Source organism: Salvelinus alpinus, chromosome 4 (assembly GCF_045679555.1).
Source record: "Salvelinus alpinus chromosome 4, SLU_Salpinus.1, whole genome shotgun sequence".
In the NCBI taxonomy this organism is placed as follows: Eukaryota; Metazoa; Chordata; class Actinopteri; order Salmoniformes; family Salmonidae; genus Salvelinus; species Salvelinus alpinus.
The window spans coordinates 70703109-70718840 of NC_092089.1; the positions used below are offsets into that span (position 1 = coordinate 70703109).

The 15732-nt window shown below is 44.4% G+C and overlaps 1 protein-coding gene across 1 annotated transcript; it reads right to left on the reverse strand.

Annotated features, from left to right (window-relative positions):
• Nucleotides 1-243: 243 nt before the first annotated feature.
• LOC139572645 (GATA zinc finger domain-containing protein 14-like) lies at nucleotides 244-10838 on the reverse strand. Its single transcript, XM_071395326.1, has 2 exons — nucleotides 10739-10838; nucleotides 244-2156 (listed from the first exon to the last, which is right to left on the reverse strand). The coding sequence occupies exons 1-2, from the start codon at nucleotides 10836-10838 to the stop codon at nucleotides 244-246; spliced, it is 2013 nt and encodes a 670-aa protein (XP_071251427.1).
• Nucleotides 10839-15732: the final 4894 nt, after the last annotated feature.

Sequence of the window (15732 nt, forward strand, 5' to 3'; positions counted from 1 at the left end):
AACATATGGAAACCACATGTTTGACTCCGTTCCATTTATTCCTTTCCAGCCATTACAATGAGACTGTCCTCCTATCGCTCCTCCCACCAGCCTCCTCTGCTGTACATGCTTGAGTGTGTGTGTCGGGGTAGATGAGACAATTATTGTCAACGTGTGGAGATTCTCTGCCAAGCTCAGTATAATAGTGTATTGTACTAATTAGTTATATACAATATACAGTAGTAGCACGCAGCTCTCTAGCAGTCAACAGCTGTTGTTACTGCGGTTGTTGTTACTGAGGCTGTTGTTACTGAGGCTGTTGTTACTGAGGCTGTTGTTACTGAGACTGTTGTTACTGAGGCTGTTGTTACTGAGGCTGTTGTTACTGAGACTGTTGTTACTGAGGCTGTTGTTACTGAGGCTGTTGTTACTGAGGCTGTTGTTACTGAGGCTGTTATTACTGAGGCTGTTGTTACTGAGGCTGTTGTTACTGAGGCTGTTGTTACTGAGGCTGTTGTTACTGAGGCTGTTGTTACTGAGGCTGTTGTTACTGAGGCTGTTGTTACTGAGGCTGTTGTTACTGAGGCTGTTATTACTGAGGCTGTTGTTACTGAGGCTGTTATTACTGAGGCTGTTGTTACTGAGGCTGTTGTTACTGAGGCTGTTGTTACTGAGGCTGTTGTTACTGAGGCTGTTGTTACTGAGGCTGTTGTTACTGAGGCTGTTGTTACTGAGGCTGTTGTTACTGAGACTGTTGTTACTGAGGCTGTTATTACTGAGGCTGTTGTTACTGAGGCTGTTGTTACTGAGGCTGTTGTTACTGAGGCTGTTGTTACTGAGACTGTTGTTACTGAGGCTGTTGTTACTGAGGCTGTTGTTACTGAGGCTGTTATTACTGAGGCTGTTGTTACTGAGGCTGTTGTTACTGAGACTGTTGTTACTGAGGCTGTTGTTACTGAGGCTGTTGTTACTGAGGCTGTTATTACTGAGGCTGTTGTTACTGAGGCTGTTGTTACTGAGGCTGTTGTTACTGAGGCTGTTGTTACTGAGACTGTTGTTACTGAGGCTGTTGTTACTGAGACTGTTGTTACTGAGGCTGTTATTACTGAGGCTGTTGTTACTGAGGCTGTTATTACTGAGGCTGTTGTTACTGAGGCTGTTGTTACTGAGGCTGTTGTTACTGAGGCTGTTGTTACTGAGGCTGTTATTACTGAGGCTGTTGTTACTGAGGCTGTTATTACTGAGGCTGTTGTTACTGAGGCTGTTGTTACTGAGACTGTTGTTACTGAGGCTGTTGTTACTGAGGCTGTTGTTACTGAGGCTGTTATTACTGAGGCTGTTGTTACTGAGGCTGTTGTTACTGAGGCTGTTGTTACTGAGGCTGTTGTTACTGAGGCTGTTGTTACTGAGGCTATTGTTACTGAGGCTGTTGTTACTGAGGCTGTTGTTACTGAGGCTGTTATTACTGAGGCTGTTGTTACTGAGGCTGTTGTTACTGAGGCTGTTGTTACTGAGGCTGTTGTTACTGAGGCTGTTGTTACTGAGGCTGTTGTTACTGAGACTGTTGTTACTGAGGCTGTTGTTACTGAGGCTGTTGTTACTGAGGCTGTTGTTACTGAGGCTGTTGTTACTGAGGCTGTTGTTACTGAGGCTGTTGTTACTGAGGCTGTTGTTACTGAGACTGCTGTTACTGAGGCTGTTGTTACTGAGGCTGTTGTTACTGAGGCTGTTGTTACTGAGGCTGTTGTTACTGAGGCTGTTGTTCCTGAGGCTGTTGTTACTGAGGCTGTTGTTACTGAGGCTGTTGTTACTGAGGCTGTTGTTACTGAGGCTGTTGTTACTGAGACTGTTGTTACTGAGGCTGTTATTACTGAGGCTGTTGTTACTGAGGCTGTTGTTACTGAGGCTGTTGTTACTGAGGCTGTTGTTACTGAGGCTGTTGTTACTGAGGCTGTTGTTACTGAGGCTGTTGTTACTGAGGCTGTTGTTACTGAGGCTGTTATTACTGAGGCTGTTGTTACTGAGGCTGTTGTTACTGAGGCTGTTATTACTGAGGCTGTTGTTACTGAGGCTGTTGTTACTGAGACTGTTGTTACTGAGGCTGTTATTACTGAGGCTGTTGTTACTGAGGCTGTTGTTACTGAGGCTGTTGTTACTGTATCTCCTCTGATAGTGACCTACTTTTACATCATCAATCCTTATTGAGTCTTCATGTGTAGCATCTCGTCAGATATACCACTGTAGCATGTACAGCCCATTCCCACCCCACGTCTTCTCACTGTCTATCTGATATTGTATTTATCTCAGGAGTTTTAGCATGAGGCTCAGGCTCCAGAGCAGGGCCCTGGGTGAATTAGCATAGCCTATGATCTGGGGACAGCTCTGCATGGAGTGTGGAATTAGACTGGGGGTTAAGGGGATGAGTGTGACAGTGACAGCCTCTGATCCAGGACCAGACCATAATGAATGATTAGATTAAACCATGTTCCACACAGCTTATGGCTTTGAGTCCCACCGCCAACCGTCTAGCTTCTGCATCAAACCTCTGTTGTGGTTGAAACAGCCCCTCGCCGTGCTGCGCCGCGCGTCTCCTATCTTAAAACACAACCCACCAAGCACATCCTGCTGTGTGAGAGATGCTGTGCTGGGGGCCCCTCCTGTGCTGTGACTGCTGCTGCTGCGGGAACTCTGATAGGTTAAATACACCACATAATATGTCATCGATGTCATGGGAAGAAGATCACAAGCTGGAGTATCAGGTGGAAGGGAATGCAAGCAGTAGCATAGCTAAAGTATTTGATGTGGTGTAGGTTGGGAATATTCTCTCACTAAGTGGATAAACTACGTCTTGTTATGGTTATCCTAAGTGTTTTACCCACAAAGATATTTAGACAGGCTGTATAAATGACTATACACCATAAGATCAACAGAAACAAAAATATGCTGTTTAGCATATATTCATTCATATATTCATGTTAGATTATTAAATACCGTTTTTTTAAAGTGCTGTTTAACCAGACAAAACAACCATTAGAAAACCAGCTCATGCTCCCATAAAGCCACAGGGTCACGATAGAGGGGACTCACATTTGGTTTATCTGAGTGAAATATGCAGCACATAATATCCATACCGCAGCCTTGTCTGGGGAAATTGACTCAGCAAACTTTCGCAAGGATTCGTAATTAATGGTCCATAAATAATTGAGTCCTTTAAAAGCAATTATCAGGCTGAGAGTGTGATGAAAAATACTCACTACTTTAAATGGAGTCTGAAATTAGGATAAACTATTTACTCCTGAAGCTAGCGCAGGTCAGGGCAGTGCGGAGCAGAGCAGAGGCACCTGGCCTCTAACAATGGCTGATTGACGATCGTGCTCTCAATCAGAGCTTCGATCTAGATTAGCTGCCTTCATCCGAGTATGGACATTGCATTCAAATGTCCTAAAGGAGAAAGTCTGACTAACTGTAGCTTGTTGATGCCCAGATACTTTTAAAAAACCTTTATCTAAAATTAATTTGTGAGGGGAAAAAAACTGTATTATCTCCTTTTTGTCCCGAGCCAACACTTTGCCCCCTGGGCACTGAACAAATGAATAAATGACAGAACGGGAAGAAAGAGAGAAAAGAGAAAAAAGGAGAGAAATTCCATCTGTCCACAACATTCAAATGAGGCTGCTCCACAGGCTTGCGTCTGGCTTTCACTACTCTAAAGGTGAAACTCTTTCTCTCCCTCCCTGTGTTATGCCCCGACATCACCAGGGACGTGTCACTGGGAAGTGTTTTTACTTCTACCACTGACAGGGAGGGGAGGAGTGAGGAGGGAGAGAGGGAGACAAAGAGACAAAGGTGTGGGAGAGAGAGGGGAATAGAACTGAAAAAAACACAATAATATCTCATTCTGTGCGTCCACCTGTACAGTGGGATGAAGTCATGACTGCTGGTGCTGGGGCTGGTGGGAAGGGAACTGAACAGACTGTGTTGTTGATGAAGCCGAATCAGGGAGAAAATAGTACCCAGCAGCAGATGCCCCACTGGCATGGTTGGCATACCCTGCCTGTAATATTGATAAAGGTCAGAAGTCAAGTGGATGTGACCATTCCAGCTCAGCTGCTTTGTGTCAGAAGGAATTTAATTTCCTGTTCCCAGTCAGATGTTGGCAACGTCGGGACATGTCGTCCTGTGGGGGACAGAATTCCGCAGTTCATTTGAATATTTCCGTGGCTTCCCATGGGCAAAAAGGATGGGTTCTTTTGTTTGTGTTTATCCTTGTTATTTCCAGTTATTCCTGGTTATTTCTAGTTTTCTCATGATACACTGCTATTGATTGAGGGCACACATTGAAGTGCTGTGCAATGTCTGTTTCTAAATCTCTGAGTAGATATCCCTTTCTGTAAATCTTACATTCATGTATGGTTGTGAATTTTCGAGAGGGTGAAAATAAACCGTAACACTTAATGTCCTTGAGCGTTTTGCAGCGTTCAACACTCCGTGTGTTTGGCGGCTTTCGATAACTTTGGACGAGATCCACCTGGCTGAGAGGGAAGGAAGAGGTGTGTGAGTATATCTGAAGTGACTGTTCCATCCCATAGCCTCTCAATCAGCCAATTATTTACAGCAGGACACAATTGAGCCAGTCAACCAGTCCAACGCACCCATCAATTATACAGTAGCATTCAAAGAAATCAATTAAGCAATCAGTGGGAAACAAAGCTCTCTCTCTAAGATCCACTCTGTTCCAGGACCACCGGAATATGGAATATCACCCCGTCTGTTCATAAAGAAAGTTCATCTCAAGATACTGCACAGCTTAAAGGTGTCATTCCAAGCCATGCAGGAGTCAGGAGAGAGATGCACACAGTCATATTTGCAGGATATTTTACACACACACGCACAGTCACGTATTATAAGCACACAAAGATGAACAAACTCCCTCTAACGAGCACTCTCTCTCTCTGTCTCTCTCTTTCTTTCTCTCTCTCTCTGCTGTGCCTAAGGCGACCTCAGCGTGCGGGGCCAGAGCGGTCCAGCAGGGCATTGTGTTTCTTCCCTCTACCACATCACTCTGACTGTGTTAACTCAGAAGGCACTCAGTCGTGACGCAGGCACCTGCTCAGAGTACAAAGAGGGCCTGTTTGAGTGTAATGATTCCTAATGTACGATTATCCAGGTGCCAAGGAACATAAACATAAATAAAAAATATTACCTCTCCATCAAGTACAGGGCTCAGCCATGCAAAAAGATACAGAGTGTATTACTGAGCAGTAGGCTCCCCTTTGCCTACTGACGCAGAGGTCAAGAACTACCGGCCTAAAGGTAGCGAGAGCAACGGTATGCACAGAACAAAACGTGTGTTAATAAAGACGCAAGCAGGTTTGACTAACGAAAAGCTAAAAAAGGACGTCCCACCCTGGACATTCATCAAGTATGTACAAAGCATTACGGAAACCCTGTCATGGGCTACAGTGTTTACGCTTCTCTTTATATCATCCAATGATACACTTTGTTAGAAGACCTTGACATCCATTTCAAGACATTGCCTTCTCTCTTTCTCTACCCTCTCGCTCCCTCACCCCCCTCTCTCTCAATCTCTTTCTCTCTCTTGCCAAAGCAAGTGAAAATAACCACCCTGCTTTGGGGAAAGTGGAAGAAGCTTTTTCAATAACTCCTTTGATTGCTGTGGCTATCCTTTCCAGCTGGGCCCTCAGGTCATTTATGCCAGTGTGAATTATGATGGGGACCCTATTCTGTCCCTGACAACAGCTCTAGGGCATGCCTGTTTGGGAAAAGGTGTATCCTCTTCAATGTATTTGCCATTTGAGTCAATGAGGAGCAGAATCTCTGGCTTTGTGTGTCCTCAGTGGATGTGTGGGGGTTGTCAAGAGGGCTATCAGGGGAGCTGACAGGGGGGCTGTCAGGAGGGGGTCTGTTAGGTTGGTGAGTCCTGTGTTGTCTGTCCCATTATGGTGTTGAGGTTGTGGTCCGGGTCTGCGGCGGAATGTTCTGCTGGCTTCTCTGGGGGAGTGTCCTGCTCTCTGTCACACTTCAGCTTTGTCACCTCCTCCTTCAGAGCCATGTGTGCCTCTTTAAGTTCTCTCACCTCAGTCGAGAGCAGCCAGCTCTCCCAGACAGCCGTCCATCTCCACCTTCTGCCCTCCGGGTCTTGTTGGTGGGGTGCTGTTGCGCTGGTCTGTTTTGTGGGTTTGTTCTGTCTGGATTGTGTGGACTATCTCTCTGAGCTCCACCATGTCTCTCTCCAGCTCTGTGAATTCATCCCTCTCAATGATGGAGGAGCAGTGCAGTTGTGGGATCAGGGTGTGTTCAGTGCTGGGGGGGGGGGGGGGGGTGACTATCCTCGTCTGCAGGACAGTTTGAAGAGGTGTGATCAGACTCACAGTGAGAGAGAGCTTTTCCTGCTGTGCTCTCTTTTTGATCCCGTAAAAGTCCTGCTGGAACTGCATGAGGATGCATGAGGATGCCCTGCATGAGGATGCCATGCACCATTACTGTCCCAGACTTGTACACATTGACGGAGGTTGTCTCAATCTCCTCAATGTCTAGTATTCTGAGTTTCCACCCTGGGCCAATACCCTCTCTCTTCATATAGGGGTAGTGTGCTCTTGTAGCACTGTGCCATGCCAGGGGATGGTCTGTGTGGAAAATTAAGTTTCTTACGTTCCCCTCTTTGTAGCAGTCAGCAAATAGTGTCTCTGGATTGTCCTTGAGCTTTTTTTGTACTTAGTCTGTGAAGTGTTATTTTTAATAAGCCATGGGGGATTCAAAGGCCTCTGCATTTGGGTGGCTCAAGAATTTTCACACCTCTCACTTCACACTTCAGTGCTAAAGTTGCAGCCAGGTCAGTTCTGTCCGAGCAGCTTGGTAGCTTAGTAGCCTTATTTAATATGCTTTATATAACAAAATGAACTAGAGATTATTGTCTTTTACTTGTTGGCTTCAGAAGTAGGTTCAGACAGAACCTACCTACTGTCAGAACCCAGAATCAGTGTTGTGTTGGAGGGTATTTCCGGGTTCCGCTGTGTTTCTTCTGCGGGTTTTGGTTTGTAAAAGTTTTTCTTGATAATCCTTGGTAGTAAAAGTCCATTCAGGTAATTTTGTCCAAAAAACCATCAAGGTTTAAGGTATGGCATTTTGATTTGGAATTAAGGTTTTGATGTTGAGGTAAGTATTCTGTATGTCCTTGCTAAAAAATGTAACTCTAATTACATTTATCCAACTCTACTTCTATCTTTGTGCAGAAAAACTCAGGAGCCCATGATCTCACTATCTACCTCTCTGTCTCATCTATTCTCTCTCGCTCTCCCTCCCTCTATTCTCTCTCTCTCTCTCTATTCTCTCTCTCCCTCCCTTTCTCTCTCCTTCCTTCCCTCCCTCTATTCACACCCTTCCTGCTAGTCTACTCCCTCTTGCTTTTTCACTGTCTCTGTCTCTCCCTCTCTTTCTGTGGCTCTCTCTCTCTTTCTGTGACTCTCTCTCTCTGTGTGTCTCTGTGTGTCTCTCTCTTTCTCTGTCTCTCTGTGTCTCTCCCTCTCTTTCTGTGGCTCTCTCTCTATATCTTTCTCTCTCCCTTTCTCCCTGTCTCTCTCTTTCTCTCTCTCTCTGTCTCTTTGTCTCTCTCTATCTCTCTCTGTCTGTCTGCCTCTCTCTCTCTCTCTCTCTCTGTTAGTATTCTTTGCATCAGTATGGCATCAGCGCGTCTCTTTGTATTACTGTCTGATGGGTGTCTCTCTCTGAGCTCAACATAGACCTTGTTAATGGTGTGCTCGTGTGTGTGTGTGTGCGTGTGTGTGTGTGTATGCATGCAGGCGTGCGTTCGTTCGTTCGTGTGTGTGTGCATGAGTGTGTTGAGGACCAGGATGATTAATCCACAGACCCACAGACTAGGGCTCCAGCATCAAAAGACACACATCTGGAGGAGGCATGAGGCTGGAGGAAACTAAAAGACACGCTTATTCAACAAGAGACAGACAAAAGCTGTTTTGGACTGCTGGCCTTAATTGATATGTGATCAATAGGTCAGATAAAGGTCAGGTAAAGGTGAGAAGGTAAGTTCCGATGAAGACAGTGGGTAAGACAATGCCAATTATGCCATATGTGATCTTGAGTAAGGACGTTGCATCATCTGAGCAACACAGAAGTATGATTATGGTTGATATGTATTGAAAGCTACAACACATCAACAATCAGAGGTATGCCCATTACCCATTGTCAGGGCCCAGACCACAAGAGGTCTTCAATGAATGATGTTTAATTCATTAATAAGGTGTCATTCATCCTCCAACATCTGCCCTTTTGTTAAGTTCAGAGCCCCGTAATGAAATATGCTGCGTGGCAATGAGAGAAAACAGGTTGGTTGATTAAATGATGTACACTTAAGCCGCCTGCTTGTTTGAAAGGGAACACAGTCATTCACAACACTACTCCGCTGCCTGTTAGTGTTCTTGAAGTAACTGGTGGTCAGTCAGTTATTGGCTCATTCTAGTACTGCTACCAGTCTCCTCTGAATGGAAGGAGAGACATCACTGACGGAATTTTATATCAGTCAGAAAGAAACAAGGGTAAGTTGGGGGGAAAATAGTAAAGAAATAAATGATATATTGTGTTTCTGTGTGTGGGGAGTGTGTGTGCGTGTGTTGATTTTACACTATTACAGCTCTGTGTAAGTCACATCTCATGATAATAGGTTTTTCTAAACTCTTTTCTTCTGTTTTTGAATGATAACTAAATAAACGTTATTGGGAATAAAAGGACAATGTGTTCATTTTATGCTTTCAGATAATCCTTTTTTCCATTTATGAGCCTGTTGGCAAGCTTCCAAACTCAATTTCTAGTGTTGATAACCATATCAGAGGAGACCTGGACCCACCACCAGGTAGTAGAGGTTTCAAAGCCACAGTCAACAGAAGGCAGACATATTACACTGTTTTACCCTGGTGACAGTGTAAATTTTTTATTTTTGCATTGTGAATCAATTCCCTGCACTTTAAAAGGTTGCCGCTGGCAATTCAAGGAGGTTGGGTTTACTCTGTGTTTCTACATAAGCCCTGGGCTGGAAACCACATCACACATTCAGATTGACACTCCTGCCTGCATGACTCCCCCAGTACTGTCACACACACGCACACACACACGAGAGAAGGCGAGAGAGAGGTTTAAATGTGATTTACACCATTGCACTCTGCAAATTGTATCGTGTGAAAAGCTTGAGCCCTTAAGCCAAGTCGATTATATTTCCCCAGCTTTGGCTGTCAATCTCTTACTGTTTACCAACAGGGCTGATTAGTAAATGCTACGCGCTGCCATTCCCCCACCCGATCCCCACGCGCTCCGAACCTCCAAATTAATTTCCTTCTGGAAGCACAATCCATGGCCTCTCGCCGTACCGTTGTTTGGCTTGGCGGAGAAACCCCGGGAGTCCACTCTTCCTGTCTTTCTCCTCCTACTCTTCTTCATTCCTCCTCTTCCTTCCTCACCCTATTCCCTTGAGGGAGTGATACGGTCTTCCCTGTCAATCAGGCCTGTTTGAAAGAGGTCAAGCTACATGCTCCCTCTGCTCCGTTCTGTTTACCTGTTTAAATCTCACCTGTGTTTTCTCTTTCTGAACAACAGCCTGGGTGGACGTGTTCCAACGCTGTTGACATATACTGCTTTGGTATTTGGAGAGTGTTGCCATCTGGCTAACCTTTTTTTTAATCAATCCCAGCTGTGTTGTTGTTGGTGTACTTTCTCTACTTGACATTACACTGCCTACGGCACTACTACCTACCTGTAATTCAGTGCAACACATGTGTGTCTCTAACCACCAACACGAGAGGGAGTTTTTCTGTCCATCAGCATTGTATACATTCATGTTCACCACAAATATTGTCTCTCATATAGCCCTACAAACCAGTTAGACATGCTTAGACTTTCTGTGTCACATTTGAGGCATTATTTAAACAGGAGGCACATAATTGACTTCCTGATAACTGGAACTCCAATCCAATCTCAGCTGCCTCTCCCTACTGTTGTGGGATGCTGTTGCTGTGTTATGGTGGCGGGGGGGGGGGGGGGGGGGCTGAGAGGAAGTGAACAGCATTATTATATAAGTACTGTTGTTGTCCTGACAAAGCCCTGCACATGGCTCTCTGGCTCTCTGCTGGCCTAGCTGGTCACGATGCAAGGCATGCTGGAAAGAGATGGGGGCATCTGTGGCCAGATTACTGCTGGTACAGCGGGAACGGCGGGCAGCGACACAGGCAGAGACTGCAGGCTGGTGTTAAGCTTTCCAACTGAGGGACAAACTGCTCTGGAGCCCCACTGTGGAACTGATCACCACCACAACACCCCTCCCGTCCCTGGCTGGCCAGCACATCGCTGGCTTTCTCTCTCTGCTGCTCTCTCACTGGCTCTCAATGTCTTTCTCACATCGTTGTTTGTATTGTCGGTTTATGGTTAACTTTGTCTGTCTCCTTTATCTCTTTCAACATCACATTCCACTTCCCAACACTTTATCACTCGCTTATCCTCTTTCTAAATATGCCTCAGTCTCTTATCCTGTGTCTCTCCATCTCTTTCTCCCTCTCTTCTCGCTCTGACTATCTATCTTCAGAGATGTGTTTGTCCTGGTGTGGTGTGATGGATTGGAGCGTCTGCTGGGTGGTTCCCCCGTCTTTCTATCTGCTCTGCGTGTGTTCCTGGATCCAGTCTGTTGTTGTTTTCCTGCTCTTTGTGGTTGTCCAGCTCTCTCTCTCTCTCGGCCAACCCCCGTCGTGATGGTTTTCCACGGTGGCCAATCCCACACTGTCACCCTCCGTGTTGGCCGCTGCCAAGGTCTGAACCCCTATCTGTGCTGCTATTGCCATTGCCACGGTTACGGACGTAATACGCCACAGGACAACCAACTGACCAACAGGACAACACCACACACTGTATTCCACAACAGACACGCACAATACACACACAGATGTGTTTGGGAGTCTCTCTAGGGAGGGAGGATAAAACGCTGTATCTTTGTTGTGGCAGGAAATGACATCAACTGTGGCAGTTGATTATTTTATCGTCGTGGTGACTCTGAGCCCCACCTGTCAGGTTTAGCAGAGATCTTAACACATCGGCTTTCTGTCTGCCATCTGACATACGCTGACACACACACACGTACACACGCATGCACACGTACATGCACTCAGACATAGACACAGAAATGCACACACACACACACACACACACACACACACATTTTTAGGGCCAGGAATCGGAGAAAGCATGTCCAAACATTCAATGCTGCGTGAACATTCATCGACGCAATCCATGACGCAAAAAAAGCTCCAATTATGTTAATAAAGATATTACAATGTGTTTGCTTACAATAAATTGCAAAACAAGGTGTGATTCAGGTTCAGGATTTGTTCCTGATCATCAATAATAATGTGAATTCATCCCTGTAGTGGAGACTGTAGAGGAGACATGAAGATGTCAGAGCTGGCTTCTTATCTTGGTTTGCTGTGTTAATCCCACAACAAGTCAAGCATAAAATTACCTCACAAGGCCCGGGCTGAAGCAGAGCTGTTTGTTTGCAGTTATACCAGGAGGACATCACAGGATTACCATGGTAATTATCATGTGTGGAATCTGTAGCATGTGGTGTAGGACTGTAGTAATACCGAGATAAGTTATTAGAGTTAGCTGGAGTTCTATAATCAGAGTTCTAGAGAGGAGATTTACTGTTGTTGTTTGTTTGTTCTCAGAAAGAAGCACACCTGTGATGGATTTCTGTCCTACTTTAATTAACTCTCGCTTTAACCTCCAAAAATATGCAAATACTGTACACAGGCATACTTACAAAAGGCCTAGCAAAGAAACTTTTTGGCATAGATTCAATCAGATCAAGCGTTAACCGGCGATAGCAGACAGCCGATGTTTTGGCTGTGTTGGAGGTGAAACTGCGTTGGAGCTGTCAAATTGGTGAGCAGCCGCTCTTGATCATTGTCATGAAGCCACACCCACCCCACTCGCGTTGTAAGCTCAAACTGAGAAAATGTAGGCAATATAGAAATAATTATGATCAAATTCATTTATATCATCCTAATCGAGGTGTAGATTGCATCTCACATTCCAGTGTTCAAACTTGTAAACAAGGCTGTATGGGATTTATTTTAATGCGACTCCGTGCAGCCAATGGCAATGTCCGCTTTAGGTATAATGCCAGAAGCTGCTTGTGGATTTGACAGATTTAACACAGTTCCATCGATGACATCGCCAAAACAACGGGCTAACATGGCTCTGATTGAATAGAGCCCTTTGTTTCGTTCAGTTTAATTGTATTTGTATAGCCTACTACTACCTCTTAAAATGCTATACCGTTGACATTTCAGCTTTATGCCTGACTCTTTGGCACTAAACAAGTCGTCTATGAAGTATTTTCTGAGCCACACAGGGCAAGACATACCTCCCCAAAAAGACTAAATGAGGCAGTTACTGTATGTAGAGATATAGTAAATACTTAAATAAATAATATAAAGATCTGAAATATGTAGACATAATTCAGAGTTGTTTGGGTTAGCATGCTATCATCCATTATAGTGTTCTATGCTTGTGCTTGTCTGATGAGGATTTGTGTTTCTGCATTTCAAACTGCTACATGGAGATATACTGATGGATAGAGTATAAGAAGAGAGGGAGAGGGCGAACCGATAGATATATTTGCATACAGTATGTGTTGTGTAAGTATTTATTTATATTTACTTTATTTATTTACTTTATTTTACTTGCATTATTATCTATCCGGATGCCTAGTCACTTTACCCTACCTTCATGCATACACTGTATCTACCTCAAATACTTTGTACCTCTGCACATTGATCTGAGACTAATTCTCCCTGTATATACAGTAGCTCCATTTTTACATTCTGCATTGTTGGGAAGGGCTCGTAAGCAAGCATTTCACAATAAAGTCCACACCAGTTGTATTTGGCGCATGTGACAAATAACATTTGATTGGATTTGATATATTACATGATCCAGTGATTTAAGTTGACAGAAATGCAAAACAGCCTTCCTACATGATTAATTTTATAAGCATATTATTCATTATGAATACATAAGAGCACATCATAAAAAAGCAACAATGGACTCTTCAATTAATTACATACAATTTCGACGTATTGCCAACAGCAGTTCTCTGTAGAGTGTAAATTACCTTTATATTCCAATAACACAACCAGGCGTATGAAAGCCACATGGTGCCACATGGTGAGGTAGGTAATGATTAGGATTTCTCCCAGATTACCTTGCACTGTCCTATCCAGCGTTGATTGGCTGTGGGACTGGGCTGGACTGGACTGCCTGGGCCCTAATTGGATGATTGACCTATAATCATGTTACAGACATTGTACTATTGCCACCCTCCCCTTGGCCAGGCCGCATTTATAACTGTTCATAAAGAATCGATGTGTTTATCACCATGTTACTTCTGTTGTGTGTTCAATATTGTTGATTCAAAGTTTATTAGCCACGTGCACAGGATACCAGAGGTGCAAAACAGTACAGTGAAATTATTTTCTTGACCTCTTTCCCAACAATGCAATGATGATAATAATAATATAGATAATATTTTTTTTTAAGAATACAAACACACAAGAAGCACGATATAAGTTGAAGAAATACGAGAATACAAGTATATACAGGTCAGTGCCAGTATCTTATTCAACGTGCAGGGGTAGTGGAGTGATTGAGGTGGGTTTATACATAAAAAGTGGCGGGAAGTAGGATATACATGTAAACAGGGGTGAAAAGTGACTGGTAGCAGGAATATATAAATACTTACGGTAATTTACTAGTGGTAATATGTACATGTAAACACTGACCAAAAGCAGGTTAAATATATAGATACTAATGGAAATGGTAATCAATAATCAATGACCAGCAGCGTAATGGTAGTAATAAATCTAATCAGTAATCGTTTTAGAAGCAGCGTAAGAGTGAGGGGGGGTGTGCGTGGGGGTGTAAGTGTGTGGCGTCAGTAATGAGGGTGTATGTGAGTATGTGTGTGAGTAAGAGTAAGAGTGACAGTGAAAGGTGTTTGTGTCGGAGTGGGTAGAGTCCGTGTGGATAGTCTGTGGGAGAGGGAGAGCAGTAGTTGCTAGCCATTTAACAGTCTTATGGCCAGGGGATAGAAGCTGTTTAGGAGTTAGTTTGTCTGAGCCTTGATGCACCGGTACTGCCTGCCGGGTGGGAGCATGGAGAACAAGTCCGGGTTAGTCTGGGGTAGCTGGAATCTTTGGACATTTTTCAGGGCTTTCTCAGACACCACCTGGCATGTACATCTTGGATGGCTGAGAGCTCACCCCCAGTGACGCACGGGGTCGTCCACACCACCCTCTGAAGGGCCTCCCGGTCACGGGTGGTGCATGTTGCCATACCAGACAGTGATACAGTCAGCCAGGATGCTCTAGATGGTGCAGCTGTAAAAGTTTCTGAGGATCTGAGGGTTCATGACAAATTGTTTCAGCCTCCTGAGGGAATAGAGGCACTGCTGTGCCTTCTTCACGACTGTGTTGGTGTGAGAGGACAATGTATTGATTGTCCTTTCCTGCACAGGGAGCTTGAGAATATGAATCAGATTTGAATCAGCCATCGATTGGAAGTTCTGTTGTTGCTGTTGAGAATAGTGTGGAAATGCACATGCGTGTGAGTGTCTGTCAAACAGATTTTTCTAAACATGACCCTGGAAGTAGCAAGTCAAATAATCATGTTGTCAGAAACAAAGTGACAGGCGCTCCAGAGATGTCCATTGTTCAAAAACCAAAAGGGAATTGCATCTTCCATGGTGTTTGTGTTTCAGAACAGTTTTAACTTTCTTGGAACTGAAGTGCTGTTATTTTGTGTCTGATTACAAGTGCCTCTCTTTCAACACTCTCCCATTACGAGGATAACTCTGATTCTCACTGTTCTCTAATGTCTCTACTGTATGGCTGTTCTTACAACCACATTATCACAGCTTTATTCACCTCATAGTCATCCTGTCTGCAGCAACCCGAGGTGAAAAAGTCATTTTAGACATCAGAAAAGACATGGCAAACAGAGAGAAATAAGAGAAAAACACAACTAAGTGGTTAACCGCTGTCTAAAAGTGCCTTGTATAAAAGATAAATGTATGTGACTTCTAAAAATGGCAGGTTATTATTTTTTTCACTTCACAGCAGTTCCTTCCCCTTCTTTTGTTACTATCTCAAGAAAGTGACAGTGTCCTCTGGATAGAAAGCCTGCTACTCAGAACACAGAGTGCTTCCGCTCCTAGACTAAATCTGTCTGTTGTTGTTGTGCTGTTTGGGGTTTGTTCTTTTCCCAGACTCCCATGCAACAACACAGGTACAGCACAGGTGCGTCTGTAAGTCTGCGAGACCCAGGGGATATGGGTAAATGCCTCAGAGACAAACACAGGGGCCAATCCCCCCTCTATCCTCTCCTCCTTCCCTGCCTTCCTCCCACCTTCCTCTATTCCCTCCACGGTGCCTCGCGGGGATCCGAGAGTTTTCGCAGTGTTCAATCATCAGCGATTCGCAAGCGTTTTCACCCGCTTTCCCAACAGTAATGGGTACAATTCACCAGAGACTGTTTGGCAGAGAGGAGCGTTCTCTCTTTTTCCTCCAGAGCCCCCACGAGAATCAGACACCTTTAAAAATGCAGGAGAAGAAAAAGAGGGGGATAGAAAAGAATAAAGAACAAGAGAGAGTTTTCACAGAGGGAATATTACAGACG

Bases quoted from the DNA above. Each gene is read 5' to 3' on its own strand.
- LOC139572645 (XM_071395326.1), bottom strand. From the start codon at position 10,838: ATGGCAATAGCAGCACAGATAGGGGTTCAGACCTTGGCAGCGGCCAAC. The intron at 2,157-10,738 runs GTTGGCCGAGAG...ATGTAAAAGTAG, and splicing joins GGAAAACCATCACGACGGGG to GTCACTATCAGAGGAGATAC.